The sequence below is a fragment of the Odocoileus virginianus genome, chromosome X (assembly GCF_023699985.2).
Source record: "Odocoileus virginianus isolate 20LAN1187 ecotype Illinois chromosome X, Ovbor_1.2, whole genome shotgun sequence".
NCBI classification, from domain to species: Eukaryota; Metazoa; Chordata; class Mammalia; order Artiodactyla; family Cervidae; genus Odocoileus; species Odocoileus virginianus.
This window is the reverse complement of record NC_069708.1, coordinates 20,801,920-20,819,665: the sequence shown is the minus strand read 5'-3', so window position 1 is coordinate 20,819,665 and position 17,746 is coordinate 20,801,920. Positions and strand designations below refer to the sequence as shown.

Here is a 17,746-nt window from a genome sequence, read left to right as displayed (position 1 = left end):
TTTTAATATGCTATCTAGGTTGGTCATAACTTTCCTTCCAAGGAGTATGCGTCTTTTAATTTCGAGGTTTCATTCACCATATGCAGTGATTTTGGAGCCCAGAAAAATAAAGTCAGCCACTGTTTCCCATCTATTTGCCATGAAGTGATGGGACCAGTTGCCATGATCTTAGTTTTCTGAATGTTGAGCTTTAAGCCAACTTTTTCACTCTCCTCTTTCACTTTCATCAAGAGGCTCTTTAGTTCTTCACTTTCTGCCATAAGGGTGGTGTCACCTGCATGTCTGAGGTTATTGATATTTCTCCCGGCAATCTTGATTCCAGCTTGTGCTTCCTCCAGCCCAGCGTTTCTCATGATGTACTCCTCGTATAAGTTAGATAAGCAGGGGGACAATATACAGCCTTGAAGTACTCCTTTTCCTATTTGGAACCAGTCTCTTGTTCCATGTTCAGTTCTAACTGTTGCTTCCTGACGTGCATACAGGTTTCTCAAGAGGCAGGTCAGGTGGTCTGGTTTTCCCATCTCTTGAAGAATTTTAGACAGTTTATTGTGATCCACACAGTCAAAGGCTTTGGCATAGTCAATAAAGCAGAAATAGATGTTTTTCTGGAACTCTCTTGCTTTTTCGATGACCCAGCAGATGTTGGCAATTTGATCTCTGGTTCCTTTGCCTCTTCTAAAACCAACTTGAACATCTGGAAGTTCATGGTTCACATATTGCTGAAGCCTGGCTTGGAGAATTTTAAGCATTACTTCAGTAGCATGTGAGATGAGTGCACTTGTGTGGTAGTTTGAGCATTCTTTGAGAATGCCTTTCTTTGGGATTGGAATGAAAACTCACATTTTCCAGTCCTGTGTCCACTACTCAGTTTTCCAAATGTGCTGGCACATTGAGTGCAGCACTTTCACAGCATTCATCATCTTTCAGGATTTGAAATAGCTCAACTGGAATTCCATCACCTCCACTAGCTTTGTTCACAGCGACGCTTCCTAAGGCCCACTTGACTTCACATTCCAGGATGTCTGGCTCTAGGTGAGTGTGAGTGATCACACCATCATGGTTATCTGGGTCATGAAGATCTTTTTTTTGCATGGTTCTTCTGTGTATTTTGCCACCTATTCTTAATATCATCTGCTTCTGTTAGGTTCATACGTTTTCTGTCCTTTATTGAGCCCATCTTTGCACAAAATGTTCCCTTGATATCTCTGATTTTCTTGAAGAGGTCTCTAGTCTTTCCCATTCTATTGTTTTCCTCTGTTTCTTTGCATTGATCTCTGAGGAAGGCTTTTTATCTCTCCTTGCTATTCTTTGGAACTCTGCATTCAAATGGGTCCATCTTTCCTTTTCTCCTTTGCTTTTCACTTCCCTTCTTTTCACAGCTATTTGGAAGGCCTCGTCAGACAGCCATTTTGCTTTTTTGCATTTCTTTTTCTTGCAGATGGTCTTGATTCCTGTCTTCTGTACAGTATCACAAACCTCTTTCCATAGTTCATCAGGCACTCTGTCTATCAGATCTTGTCCCTTAAATCTATGTCTCACTAAGAATTAATATTGTTAAAGTTACTGTAATACCCTATGCAATCTACAGAGTCAATGCAGGTCCTATCAATATACCAAAGGAATTTTTCACAGAGAAAAAAGGAAATAATTTTAAAATTTGTATGTAATAAAATACCTCCAATAGCCAAAGAACTTGATAAAGAACAAAGTTGAGAAGTCATGCCCTCTGGCTTCAGAATATGGTACTAAGCTACAATAATCAAGAGTATCATAGTGGTTCAAAAACAGACACATAGTTTAATGGAACAGAATAAAGAGCCCAGAAAAAAAATCTCCATTCATTATGGTCAATTAATCTACAATAAAGGAGGCAGGAATATGCAATGGAGAAATGACCGTCTCTTCAATAAGTGATGCTGGGAAAACTGGACAGCTGTATGTAAGGAAATGAAATTAAAGCATTTTCTAACACCGTAAACAGTCAGAGCATATTATACTAGCAAGTTTTTCATTTGATTATCTCATTGTCTTTGAGGGCAGGACCTTGTTTTATGTGTCCGTAGTTTTTCCCACAGCACATAGCACAGTACTGGATGTTTCCACATCTCTGGGGATGGGGCAAGTGTTTTGAGCCATACATGGAATATTTAGCAGGAATTGCTTAGCAGGCTATCTTAAGGTATATTTTAATATATAGTTCTGTATAATCTTCATAAATACTGTATTTTACAGATGAGAAAACTAGAGTCAGCCGGGTTAAATGACTTGGGAACACTTGTTATAGATAATATGTACAAAGTGAGAACTTAAGTTTTCTGCCTTTTCAGATGAATAAAATGAAACAAATATTTATAATATATTCTGTGCCAAATACTTTGCATAATCTGATTTAGCCTGCAGATGAGCAGAGATTGAGTTCAGAGATTGAATAACTGCCCAAGGCCACACAAGTAATAAATGACAGTTTGTATTAAAATGTGACTCCAATGCTCCTGCAATATAGTATGTGGCCATTAGTGTTATTAAGAACACTTGACATAATTTTTAATAGCAGGGAATACATTTACAGAATCCTTTCTTCATGTATTATATTTTTTATTTTTATTAAAGTACAGTTGATTTACAATACTATATTAGTTTCAGGTGTACAACATAGCCATTCAATAGACAGCATCAATGACTCAGTGGACATAAATTAGAGCCAATTCCAGGAGATAGTGAAGGACAGGGAAGCCTGGTGTGCTGCAGTCCATGGGCTTGCAAAGAGTTGGACATGACTTAGTGACTGAATAACAATAAAGTTTTTTTATATATAAAATATTGACTATTTTTTTATGTGATGTAAAATATATCCTTCTATGTTATTTGTTTTATACATAGTACCAGGTACCTCTCAATATCCTAACCTTATTTGGCCTCTCCTCCATCTTTCTTCCCAGTAGTAACCACTAGTGTGTTCTTTATATTCTTGAGTCTATTTCCATTTTGTTATATTCCATTTTATTTTTTAGGTTCCACATATAAGTGATAGCATACAGTATTAGCCTTTCTCTGTCTGACTTTTTCATTAAGCATAATACACTCTAGATTCACCCATATTGTTGCAAATAGTCAATTTTCATTCTTTTTTAGGGATGTGTAATATTTCATTGCATATATACCACAGCTCCTTTATCCAATCATGAGGTTATGGACACTAAGTTTGCTTCCATATCTTGGCTGTTGTAAATAATGCTACTGTGAACATTGGGGTGGAAATATATATATATATATATATATATATATTATAATATATATATTATATAATATATTATATATAATATACATAACAAATATAAATATATATATACATATATATATATTTTTCCCCCCAAATCAGTGTTTTTGTTCCCCTCAGATATATACACAGGAGTGGAATGGTTGGATCATATAATAGTTCTATTTTTACTCTCTTGAAAAATATCATTGTTCTTTTTATAATAGCTACACCAGTTTACCTTCACACCAACAGTACAGTAGGGCTCCCTTTTCTCCACATCTTCACCACCACACTTATTATTTTTTGTGTTCTATTTGACAATAGCAATTCTGGCATTTGTGAGGTGATGTCTCACTGTAGTTTTGATTTGCATTTCCCTGATTATTAGCAATGTTGAGCATCCTTTCATGTGCCTGTTGGCCATCTGTATGTCTTCTTTGGAAAAATATCTATTCAAGTTTTATGCTCATTTTTAAATTGAATTGTTTGGCTTTTTTAATATTGAATTTTATGAATTGTTTATGCATTTTGGACATTAATCCTAACAGTCATATCACTAGTAAATACTTTCTTATATTCATTAGGTTTTCTTTTCTTTGTTATCAATAGCTTTTAAGTCTAATTTGGTGCTACTTGTTTACTTTTACTTTTATTTCCTTTGCTTTAGGAGACAGGTTTAAAAGCATATTGCTATGATTTATGTCAAAGAGTGTTCTGCCTATGTTTTTGTTTAGAAATTTTATGGCTTATGGTCTTACATTTAAGTATTTAATTCATTTTTACTTTATTTTTGTATGTGGTATCAGGGAAGCCATAACTCAGTTGGTGAAGAATCTGCCTGCAATGCAGGAGACCCTGGTTTGATTCCTGGGTCAGGAAGATCCCCTGGAGAAGGGATAGGCTACCCACTTCAGTATTCTTGGGCTTCCCTTGTGGTTCAGCTGGTAAAGAATCAGCCTGTAACGCGGGGGACCTGAGTTCAATCCCTGGGTTGAGAAGATCCCCTGTAGAAGGGAAAGGCTACCCACTCCAGTATTCTGGCCTGGAAAATTTTATGGACTGTATAGTCCATGGGGTCGCCAAGAGTCGGACACGACTGAATGACTTTCACTCACTGGCTCAGGAGATAAAGAATCTGCCTGCAATGCAGGGAACACAGGAGATGCAGGTTGATTCCCTGGGTCAGGAAGATCCCTTGGTTGAGAATACTCTCCAATATTGAGAAAACTCCGGTATTTTTGCCTGAAAAACCAAGATATTGGCAAGGCTGTGTTCTTTCTGCAGGCTGCAGAGAAGAATACATCCCTTAACTTCTTCAGTTTCTGGAGGCTGCTCACATTCCTTGGCTCACGGTCTCTTTCTCACACCTCTCCAACTTCTTGTTTCTGTCATCAAATCACCTACTATTCATTCTGATCTTGTTACCTCCCTCCCTCTTATAAGGACCCTTGAGGTTACATTGAGCCCACCATAAAATACAGGATAATTTCCCCCATCCCAAGGTCATTAGCTTAATCATATTTGCAAAGTTCCTTTTTATCATGTAAGAAAATATATTCTCAGAATCCAAGGATTAGGATGTGGACATCATTAGGGGACCATTATTCAGTTTACCATGTTACTTCAGCTCAGAGACAATCATTGGGATGAGAAAAGTCAGAATGGTACTTGCGATTGTAATACAACTTGAAGGATATAGAGATAAGGAGGTGATCACTCCTAGACTGGAAAATGACATAAACCCATGTAGTGGGGGTAGGAATCATCACAATTTACATGGACTTTGTTAAAGAGAGTAATATAAATGCAGTACGCATGAGATACAATCAAGTGGGAGGCGGAAAAGATCAAATCACAAAGTCAAGCAAAAGGATCCACATTTGAGATAGGCTTGAAAATTTTGAATTACTGAAAGCTCCCAAGTAAGCTCCCAAGTGACATTATAAAAGTACTATTTTCAGGATGATTTGTTTAGCCAAGTAGAGGTGGGAGAGGGGACCTCAAGAGGAACAAATGCTGATTGGTTATATCTCCTCTGAAGTATCACTGATGTCTAAGGTGCTTTCAGAACACCTGAAAACAAGAAGATAGCAATTTCAAAGGCAATGTAAAAGGTCAGTCAGGATCATTTTAACATCTGTCCATCAAGAGGAGCACAAATCACAGACAACTAAGGGCTTCCCATATTGTAAAGGAAGCTAATTTCTATAAGGTCAAGGCAGTTTTAAAGAAAGAGAAAGAAAATATACCAGTCTTACCTCATTGCCACATTACTTCCATCTATGACAATTGGCCTCAAATTGTCACTGTTGTCTATTTCATCTTCAAGAGACAGCTCAGGGCTTGTGATCTCTCTGGAACTGGGGCCCCGAGGCCCTAACAGACTCAAGTTGACTTGCCCTTCCAAATCACCTTTGTTCCCAAGTCTGACAAGCTCTGCCAATACATCATTAATAAGCGATTCTGGACCCAGTTTGTTCAGCACTGATTGAATCTGTTCCTCTGCGTAACCCAACTTTAAAGCAAAATCCATCTTGGTTTGGTATTCTTTTTCCAAGTCAAGCTTCCCATCATGTAGAATGCTGCTCTGGGAGAAGCTTGGATGATCTAGGCAGGGTGATCTACATAGCTGGCGGTGTGGCTTAGAAAGGATCTCCTTTTTATTCAGTTGAACATCTCCCAGTTGGCAACTATTGTCATTGTTGCTGTTTTTAAGGCTCATTTGTTCAGGATCACTCTCAGAGCCCGGCCACTCTTCAGAATCAGCATTGCCCTGCTCTGTATTCTCTTGCTTAGACTGCTGCTTCTCTTCCTTGGAGGCACTCTTCTTCATTTTTGGTGTTTCCACTGCAGCGGTGGCTGTCATCCCGTTCAGTAGGCAGTCTAAGGTCTAATCAGCTTTTTTTTTTCTTTTTAGCCTGCTTGGAATTCATGTACATTGGCATTCCTTTGCATAAAATGTGGTGGCAGTGGTGGCACAAGAGTTTGCCTGTTTGGTTTGTTATGTTTAGATGTTACCAGTTCCTACAAATAAACACACATATCATAATCATGTTTAGTAAACTTATGAAAAATTATTTTAGAATAAAGTTCTTTCTTCCTAAGAAACTACAGGCTGTCTGATATATTTTTCTGCTTAAAATGATTGGACTCAAAATAATATCAAATTTCTTTTCAGATCACGACAGTATGAGACTATAAAATCAACTACAAGAAAAACAACTAAAAGAAAAAAACAAACATGTGGAGTCTAAACAGCATGCTACTAAACAACCAATGGGTCATTGAATAAATCAAAGATAAAATAAAAAAAAGTATCTTGGGATAAAAATGTAAACACAACGACACAGAAATCTATTAGGCTGCAGGAAAGTAGTTCTAAGAGGGAAGTTTATAGTGATTCAAACCTACCTCAAGAAACAAGAAAAGTCTCAAATAAACCAACCTAAGTTAAAGGAACTAGAAAAAGAAAAACAAACAAAACCCAGAGTTAGTAGAAGGAAATAAATAATAAAGATTAAAGCAGAAATAAATGAAATATAGACTAAAAAGCAAGAGAAAAGATTAATGAAAGTTAAGAGCTGGTTTTTTGATAAGATATACAAAATTGAAAAACTGTTAGCCAGAACTAATCAAACAGAGGGTTTCACTGGTGGCTCAGATGGTAAAGAATCTGCCTACAATGTGGAAGACCCAGGTTCGATTCCTGGGTCAGCAAGATCCCCTGGCAAAGGAACTGGCTACCCACTCCAGTACTCTCACCTAGAGAATCACATGGACAGAGGAGCCTGTTGGGCTAGAGTACATGAGGTCTCAAGGAGTTGGACACGACTGAGTGACTAACAGACACATCAAAAAGAGAGAGGGCCTAGATAAATAAAATCAGAAATGGAAAGAAAAATTTACAACTGACAGCCCAGAAATACAAAGAATTATAAGAAAATTACTATAAAAAACTATATACTCCAAAAATGGACAGCCTAAAAGAAATGGCTATTCTTAGAAATACAGACTCCCAAGACTAATCAGGAAGAAATAGATAAAAATACAAACAAACCAATTGCCAGGAATGAAACTAAATCTGTAATTTAAAACTTCCTAACAAACAAAAGTCTAACACCAGATGGCTTCACAGATAAATTCTACCAAACATTTAAAAAAGAGCTACTGCCTCTCCTCCTCAGACTATTCCAAAAATTGAAGAGAAGAAAATGCTTTCAATGCTGCTTTCAAGCCAGTATTACCCTGATTAAAAAAAAAATTAGACAAAGATAATCTAAAAAATAAAATTGCAGGCAAAAATCACTGATAAACATAAATGCAAAAACACTCAACAAAGTATTACCAAACTAAATTCAACAGTAAGTTAAAAGGTTCACATACCATGATTCAGTAGTATTTATCAAAGGATGCAAAGACCTTTCAATATCTGCAAATCATTGTGATTCACCACATTAACAAATTGAATAAAATCATATGGTCATGTCAATTTATGCAGAAAAAGCTTTTGACATAATTTAGTGTCTGTTTATAATAAAACCTCTTCAGAAAGTGGGAATAGAAGTAACATACCTAAACATAATAAAGGCCTTATATGCCCCTACGACCAACAATATGCTCAATTGTGAAATGCAGAAAACACTTTCTCTAAGATAAGGAACAAGATAAATTTGCCCACTCTCACTGCCTTTATTCAACAAAGTATTGAAAGTTCTAATCACAACAATTATACAAGAAAAAGAAATGAAAGTAATCCAAATTAGAAAGAAAGAAGTCAAACTTCTTGCAGATGACATGATACTATATACAGAAACCCTAAAGACTCCACCAAAAAAAAAAAACCACTATTATATCTGATAAATGAATTCACTAAAGTTATAGGATACAAAATTAATATACCGAAATCTGTAGTTTTTCTATTCAATAAAAAAACATATATCAGAAAGAAAAATTAACAATCCCACTTATAATTGCATCAAACAGAATCAAATACCTAGGAATAATTTAACTGGGGTGGTGAAAAGCCTGTACTCTGAACAGGATAAGTCATTGACAAAAGAAATTGAAGAATACACAAAAAAAATAGAAGATATACCTTGCTCATGGATTAGAATAATTAATATTGTTAAAACATTCATATTACACAAAGTGTTCTACAGATTCAATGCAATCTCTATCAAAGCATCAATGACAGTTTTCACAGGACTAGAACAAATAATTCTAAAGTTTATATAGAACCATGAAAGGCACTGGATAGCCAAAGCAATTTTGAGTAAAAAGAAAATGTTGGAGGTATCACACTCCTTTACTTAAAACTTTACTACAAAGCTATAGTAATTAAACTAGCATGTAACTTGGTACAAAAAGACACAAAAATCAATGGGAGAGAGCCCCCAAGTAAGCCAATGCCTATAGGATCAACTAATTTATGACTAAGGAGGCAAGAATATACAATGGAGAAAAGAGAGCTTCTTCAATAAATGGTGTTGGGGAGGAGAGAGTGGGATGAATTGAGAAGGCAGCACTGACATATATACAATACTAAGTGCAAAATAGATAGCAAGTGGGAAGCAGTTGTATAGCACAGGGAACTCAGCTCAGTGTTCCGTGATGACCTAGAGGGCTGGGATTGGGGCAAGGCGGAGGCAGGCTCAAGAGGGAGGAGATATAGGTATACTTATAGCTGATTCATATTGTTGTGTAGGAGAAACCAACACAACATGGTAAAGCAACTATACTCCAATTAAAAATAAATTAAAAAATGGTGTTGGGAAAAATTGAATACCTGTATGTAAAAGAATCAGACTGGACTAAATTCTTATACTACATACAAAAATAAATTCAAAATGGATTAAAGATAAAAGTGTAAAACCTGAAACCGTAGAACACTTAAAAGAAAACATAGGCAGTATGTTCTTTGCCATCAGTCTTAGCAACATTTTTTGTGTGTGTCCTTACAATCCTGCAACAAAAGGACAAAAAATAAACAATTGAGACTACATCAGACTAAAAGGTGCTTATATAGTGAAGGAAATCATCAATGAAAGAAAAGCAACCTACTAAATAAGATATTTGAAAATAAAATGTTCGATAAAGGTTTAGTATCCAAAATATATAAATAACTCATACAACTCAATAACAAAAAAATCCCAAACTTTCTGATCAAATAATGATCAGAGGACCTGAGTAGACATTTCTCCAAAGAAGACATACAGATGGCCAATCTCTGATACATGAAAAGATGCTTAACTTCATTAATCATCAGCGAAATGCATCAAAACAATATAACTTCCCACCTGTCATAAGGGCTATCATTGAACAGACAACACATAACAAGTGTTGGTGAGGACGTGGAGAAAAGGTAACCCTCCTGCACTATTGGTGTGGATGTAAATTGTCACAGGCAATATGGAAAATAACATGCAGGTTCTTCAAAAAATTAAAAATAAAACTACCAGTATTCCCACATGTGGATATAAAGTAAGGAAAAACACAAACTCAAAAAGATATATGCACCCCTATGTTCATTTCAGCATTATTTACAGTAACCAAGATATGAAATAAATTTAAGTATCCATCAATATATGAATGGATAAAAATATCTGGGAAATATATATGTACACACACATAAACAATGGAATATTATTCAGCTACAAAAAAGAAAGAAATCTTGCCTTTTGAGACAACATGAATGGACCAAGAAGGTATTAGGTTTTGTTCATTTTGCCTTGCAGTGCAGCTTGTGGGATCTTAGTTCCCCAACCAGGAATCAAACCTGGGACCTTGGCAGTGAAAACACAGAATTATAACTACTGTACCTCCAGGGAATTCCCTAGAGGGTATTAAGTGAAATAAGTCAGACAGAGAAAGAAATATACAGTAAATTTCACTTATATGTGGAATCTAAAAAACAAATTAATAAACATAATAAAACAGAAACAGAATTATAGATCAGAGAACAAACTGGTGGTTGCTGCTTGGGGTGGGGTTGTGGGAGTGAGGGGTTAGGTGAAGTAGGTGAAGTGGATTAAGATTTATTATTTGTTATTATTTATTGGATTTATTATTCCAACAATAAAATAAATAAATCACAGAGATCTAATATACGGCATGAGGAATATAGCTAATAATACTGTAATAATTTTGTATGGTGTCAAATGGTTACTAGGCTTTTTAGGGTGATCATTTTGTAATGTATTTAGATATCAGATCACTGTGCTGTATACCTGAAACTAATAATATTGCACATCACCTATATTTCAATAAAAAATGTTTGCACTCACCTTATGTAAAACATATAGCCTCTAGAAATCCAAAGTGCTATCCATTGTGCTACAGAGACTCCTAAGAATCTCTATTTCTCTTCTAATTCTAGACACAAAGTTTTCAGTGATGGTCATAGTGCTTTAATTCCTCCCCTCTCCAACAAAAATCATAGCCAAATTTAACTGCTTATCACAAAAACTTGAAGGAAGAGAAACATGGCATTTCAACAGGGTAGAGAAACATACACATCTTTCAAAAAAATCTTTTCTTCCTTTATGTCAGGTAGTGTTAGCTGCTCAGTCATATCTGACTCTGCAACCCCATGGACTGTAGCTTGACAGGCTCCTCTGTCCATGGCGTTCTCCAAGCAAGAATACTGGAGTGGACTGCCATTCCCTTCTCACGAGGATCTTCCTGACCCAGCAATCGAGCTCGGGTTTCCTGCATTGCCTCTTTACTGTTTGAGCTACAGGGAAGTCCGTGTCAGGTAAAATTTCCAAATATCACACCATATTCTTCTGTTGGGCTTCCCTGGTGGCTCAGACAGTAAAGAATCTGCCTGCAATGCACGAGATCTGGGTTCCATCCCTGGGTCTGGAAGATCCCCTAGAGAAGGGAATGGAAACCCCTTCCAATATTCCTGCCTGGAGAGTTCTGTGACAGAAGAGCCTGGTGGGCTACAGTCCATGGGGTCACAAAGAGTTGGACATGACTGACTAACACACACACACACACACACACACACACACACTCTTACTAAACCTGAGCTTCACTCCTCAACAGGACAACTTCTCTAGCATTACATTTTTTTTTTTTTTCAAAATATCAGGGTCCCTATCTACTGGAAACAATAGAAAATCACTAAAATTGTTTTCAAGCAATTGAAGCTGGTTATGAGGGTCACAAATAAAGATGTGTGCTCCAGTTAAGGAAAAAGTTGTGTGCATACTCATGAATTGTATCTGTACCCTCTTTTATCTATTGTAATTGTGTTTATTATATGTAAAAAATATAACTGAGTTGATAAAATCAACTCAATTTGCATGAGAAACTAAAATATTTTAAAATATCATTAATTATAGATTAAGGTCAAGGGGCAATTTTATTTCTAAAGTTCTTTCAGCTACATCATCTGTGCCCTCAGGTTTTAGTTGTAACCTGGTCGAGGTGTTTCACTTTCCTCGAGCCTCAGTTTCTTCAAATATGAATTGAGGACATGGATAGTTACTTCACAGAACAAGGATTGCATCAAATGAGTAAGGAAAGTTCTTAGAAAAGTGAACATAACATAGTACGTTCTCAGTATATGTAAAGAACCAACAGACACCACCAGGAGTTTGGTTTTATTTATTTATTTATTTTTTTTTTGGAAAAACACATTTTATTTTTTTGTTTTTATTTTATTTTATTTTTTTCCCATTTATTTTTATTAGTTGGAGGCTAATTACTTTACAGCATTGCAGTGGTTTGGTTTTAAAAAAGGAAAGAAGATACTGACAGTGAGGCAAGACTATATAGACCTGTGAGCACTGAAAAGCTCTTCAGATAGTAGCTGTGCTCACTAATTTAAACCAGACTATCTGTAACTGGTGTACTAGGATTTTCCAGTAACATCTCAATACTGCTCATATAAACAAGAAGAAAAAGTCACCGGCAGCTTTATCTAAGAATAATATGGATAACTGCATACCTTAGTAGAGTCATATTTGGAAACAACATATGTGCACAGAATTGGCATCTCAGAACTGACATTTAGGCAGCATATAGTGACTTCTCTAAAGATTATATTACCACTCATTTCTTCTAATTTTTTGCTTAGTATAGATGCATAGACATCCATTTCACTGTTGCATCCTTATTCATCTACTGTTATGAATTTTAAAGCTTATTTTACAAGTTCCATGTTTACTACTGACTTACTCTCTTGAAAATAATTTCTAGTGCACATGGGGAATTGAAAAAATTTCCCCTGAATTTATTCAAAGATCCAAAGAAATTTAAAAGCAACAGTTTACACAAATTAATGTATATTTTTCCTGGCCAATGAAAGGTATCTGTAAAAGATAAATTTGACTGCTGTTATCTAGCAGATCAAATGTCTAGTTTTTATTGTGAGTTTCCTACTCAATAATCTAAGGTAGAAGAGAAATAAATGATGTGGTAGACATAAACTTTGATTACCTTTTAAAACCTGAAGCAACTTTTTAAGAGAAATACTGGTTATCTGTCCTAAAACCCATGTAGGTATATAAGTGTCATGTGATTTCTGTGTTTATTTTGTCTTACAATGCAAACTTCTTAAGGCAAAGTTGACAGGCACTGTGATAAGCCCCAGGTCTAGAAGGAGAGATCAGGACTGATCTTGCCCTCAAAGAACTCTTAAACTAATTTTAAAAATAGCTGTAAGTGGCTCTAGGAAATGCTGAAACACAATTCTATAGAGGGAGATCATCTCAAATATAGTCCAGGTTAGGACACTTCTCCCTGATAATTATCTCCAGACAATAGGCATGGACTGAAGATGTCCCAGGCAAACAGAGATGTATTTTGGTCCTTCAAGTTACTTGAAAATTTTCACTGATATACAGAAGAAGGAATGCTCAGTTTTATCAGTAGGGTGGGAGATAGGGGTGGTGGTTAAAGGGATAATGAAGGATTCAAGAAAGATATAATACTTGGAGTAATTTTCAGACTAATTAATTAACTAGCATCTATTTTAGTGTTGACTATGTGCCAGGAGGCATGTTACCTGCTGGGGTGTAAAATCAGACAAGGATTCTGATCTTATGATGCTTATAGTGGTGCTGGTGGGAGTGGAGGTAGACAATAATTGGATAATTACATAGTTCATAATTACAAACTGTAACAAGTGATTAATTGTTAAAAAGTATAGGGGAACATGAGTTTTAAAGGAAAGTGTGACAATTTACTGAACAGGGAAAACCTTTTACTTGTGTCTCCTGCATTGCAGGTGGACTCTTTACCACTGAACCACCAGTGGGGTGGGTGGGGGAAACTTAAAGTTATAAACATATGAAGATTAATGTGATAATATGGCTTAATTAATGGCTCGTGCTTAACATTACTGGTGAAGATGGCTAAAGGAAAATAGTTACTTTTGTTGAAAAAGCGAGGTGACAGGGGAGAAAGAGGATGTTCTAGCTGCTATTTACAACAGGTTTTCACTATTATTTATGGAAAAATATCACAAATACTGACATTGGAAAAATTACATTAATCAGAAGAAATTACAGGGCTGGATGTAATTTGTTTTAAAAAGTTAAGAGCTTTTAATAAACAAATGATTGCAAAGTTGCATTTGAATCTAAAAAAGGAGAGAAACAAATGCAGGCAAAAACTTTCAAGGTTCACAAGGGATTTCTACCAAGGGAAAAAATCTCAACCTTAGCATTCAGTCGGCTCACTCCATTTCTTCGTACATTCCTCCCCCAGCCTTTTATTATGAAATATAATTCATTCATTTTGCATTTGCAACAGAGTAAATTTCCAATATCAATGAGGTTCCGATATAAACTCCACTTCATCTTTTACGAAATATGCCAAACAACACCCTGTATGGAGGCAGAAATATCTGGCCATGTCTACTGAGCCATATCATTGGATATGTTCAAAAAAGTCCAATAGTCATGTAGAACAGAGTCATCAAGCAGTACCCAAGTCAAGAAGAGAAGAGTAAATTCTCAATTATCTATATGTGCCTAAGCACCTTTATTATTTGTGGAGTTCTTAAATCTCAAGTTGTGATCTGAGAAGATGTGGTTTGAGAGGAATTTAGGAATACCTAATGAAAGTGTTAATAGCCTTGGTAGGGAGCTCCAGATGTTCCAAAGCAGCAGGAGGAAATAAAACTGCAAGGGACAATCTTTTTCTTTTTTCCATTTTCTTTTAAAATTCTTTGTTGTCTGGTTCCACCTGAACTTAACTTTATCTAAAACCTTGGGCTAACCAATGCTTTTTCTCATGGAAATGTCTTCCTTAAGCTATGTTAATGAACTATGTATTTTCTTGGAAATCTGCCTTCCTTCAAGATTCATGTGAATTATTTTAGTTCCTGAGATGACTCACCTTATGCCAATGCTATTTCAAAATGCATATTTTGGGTGAGGGACCTGGTGCAACTCTCTGTTTTGAGACATTTCCTTTCTCTTATTAGCAACTTTCTAATAAGTATATAACTCCCTGGTAAAAGCTAGCAAGGGGGCACTCTTTCTGTCTCGTTCTGTTGTCTATGTCATAAGCTTTCTCTGTTTCTTTTATACTTTAATAAAACTTTATTTTACACAAAGAGCTCTGAGTGATCAAGCTTCATCACTAGCCCCAGATCGAACTCTCTCCTGGAGACCAAGAATCCTGACATTGTTTATGGCTCGTAGCAGCAACCTTTCATCTTGGGGGTCTCATCCAGGATTCTTCAAGACAAGGTAAAGATGCTCAGAGCTCTAGTTCTTTGTTCTCCTAGTAAACACGTTTTTTTTGCTTTACTAACTCTACAGTGTACCTGTGTGTGTGGTTGATTGAAAGAGATGCACAACAAGTGTGAAGCAAGAGTTGTGTCCTAATATGTGGTTCTGCGTTGACGTCATATGGCTTATGGCAAAAACCCTGTCAGGGGATGATACCAACATGGTAATGTCAAGAGGCACCCAACATCTCCTCCGGGCGAGTGGCCAGAGAAGGACGAAGGGTGTGGACTAAACTCTCCTTTCTCATTCAAACTTTCTGGTCTCTTTGACCATTTCACAACTGCCTGGGAATTAGAACTACTAACCTAATCTGTCAGATGGTAGACTTTCAAGGGGCTTGCAATCCATGCTGTTACTATGTACTTTTACTTAGGCTCCAAGTATGGAAGTGCCTAGCCTTGCTAGGAGCCAAAAAATTATGAGTATGATCAGAAATGAGGAGGAACTCTAGCTCCAGGAACACCTTTAGGGCTAGAGGTCTTTCTCTTGACTGCCTGCCTCAGGGGCCAATGATGTGAAAGTGAGTCATTATCATGGCTGTGCCTCTGATCTATGTGGATAGAAACACTGATGGTGACCATGAGGTTTTTGAGGACACGGATTATGAATTCCAGGATCTAGTCAGATTGTAAGTGCAATGGGCTTCTTCTTTTGGTAGCACTAGCTCTTACTGGACCAGAGGAAACTCTCTGGTGACTTTTGTCTCAACTCCTTAGATATTATTTCTGTGGAATCTGAGGCAATGAATTGGACGGATTTGCCTTAATAGTTTGAGGACAAAAGTCACATTTTCTAACTGGCCAGCCCTTCATGACCCCTTTTGCTACACTTAGAAGGGACATCTTGGTTGTTGTTCATCCCTTTATGACTCACCACTTCTACTGTGGTCAGGACTGTACTCAGGAATGTGCACAAGCACACGAAAGATGGATACTTCCCCTAGTAATGAAAGGTTGTTGCTGAACTACAAAAGACGACGGGATTCTTGGCCTCTGGAGCAGAAGAATCAAACCTGGGGTCAGTGACAAGGCTTGATCGCTCAGAGCTTTTGTGTAATAAAGTTTTATTAAAGTATAAGAGAGATAGAGAAAGCTTATGACATAGACATCAGAAGGGGGCAGAAAGAGTACCCCTCTGCGAGTCTTTAGCCTGACGTTATATAGCTACTAGCAGTCTCCTAATTAAAGGAAAGAAATGTCTCAAAACTCAGAGGATGGCACCAGGCCCCTCACCCACAATGTGCATTTGGGGATAACACTGACACCAGGTGAGTCATCCTGGGCCATAAAACGATTGACATCCATCTTGAAGAAAGACAGATTTCCATACAAATATATAGTTTCATTAGCATAGATTAGGAGAACAATGAATGAGTATAACATACCCTTTTGTCAAGTCAGTTTGGAGCCTTTAGGCGGAACTGACTTGAAGACAGAGTCTAGGGTAAATGCAGAGTACAATAACATAGTTTAAGGCAAACATTTCCATAAGAAAAATGCATTGGTTAGCTCAAGGTTTGAGAAAAGTTAGGTTGAGGTGGAGCCAGGTATCATTATGGCAATATAGAATTTTAAGAGAAACCTCTTTTTAAATTTGTGTAGAGAAGGGGAAAAAGTATAACACTAGTTTGTTTCCTCCTACCGCTTAAGAGAGATAAAAACTGTCTGATACTTGCAGCCTATTTCCTTCGTTTGGAGACCCCTGGCCTTCCTGCCTATTACTCTCTCAGTAGTCCTAGCTTGGGATGCATTTAGGAAGGCTACTCTGTTGCACTCCGGGTGGCATCAGAGGAAGAGCAGAAATCAGACAAAGGTCTTAATGGTGAGGAACTGGACGTCAGTCTGGGATGCTATCAGGTCTACCCATGCTGCATCTCCACCCTGCCTTGGTGGTAGAACCGGGAGGGATGTGTAAGGCACCTGTGTCAGTAAGGGACAGACTAAGTCCAACCAGGGAAGGAAAGCTTTGGTGGAAAGTCTGTCTCCACTCCCATCTAGAGCAGGGAGGGACGCCTCTGGTAGAAAAAAGCCACAGCTGTAGATGCTGCTTTTTTCTCCTTTAAAAATGGGAGCTAACAGTTCCAGAACCACCCCCTTTAAAGTGTATTTTTTTTAAAAAATCTGGGACAAGTTTGATCCCCAGAGTTTAAAAAAGACATGCTTGATCTTCTGTGAATGGCCAAAGTGTTCTTTGGGAGATGGAGAATGCTGGCTTGTTGAAGGGTCTCTTATTTATAATATTGTTTCCCAGTTATACTGGTTCTATGGAAAACAGGAAAAATTGGTAGAAGTACCATATGTGTTTCTCTTTGTCTCTCTGCAAGACATGCCAGATTTATGTCCTAAGGGTACAGATTTGGGTGTGAAACCTTCAGCTCCCTCCTGTCCACTTACTTTGCCCTGGTATCCAGGGCTCCCAACTGAACAGGCTGAGAGTCATTACGCCCTTCCAGGAGGGGTTGCCTCAGTCTAAGTAGAAATTCAAATAGTTCCAATTACGGTCAAGACTATATATATAGAAGTCTTTGTGGGACAAACTTTACTTTATGACCTTACTTGGCGAGATGTAATGTTTGTCTTAGGACAGATGCTAATTCCTGACTCAAAAACTTGAGTTTTGGGGAAAGCTGTTGCCTATGGAGATGAATGGCTTGGTAATGAATCAGCAGAAAAGGGAGAGGGTGAGATAGCTGTCTTCCCTACTGGAAATCAGACAGTCCCCACAACAGAGTCAGACA

The 17,746-nt window shown here is 37.1% G+C and overlaps 1 protein-coding gene across 3 annotated transcripts in view; it reads right to left on the bottom strand.

The window, feature by feature from the left end:
• The window catches only part of ZC3H12B (zinc finger CCCH-type containing 12B), a 668,157-nt gene that overhangs the window by 48,228 nt on the left and 602,183 nt on the right, over positions 1–17,746 (bottom strand). For all 3 annotated transcript variants that reach the window (XM_070462069.1, XM_070462068.1, XM_070462070.1), the window contains one exon: positions 5,518–6,283. In XM_070462069.1, coding sequence (XP_070318170.1) covers positions 5,518–6,125 — 608 coding nt within the window. In that variant the 5' untranslated portion in view covers positions 6,126–6,283. The remainder of the gene's footprint in view (positions 1–5,517; positions 6,284–17,746) is intronic.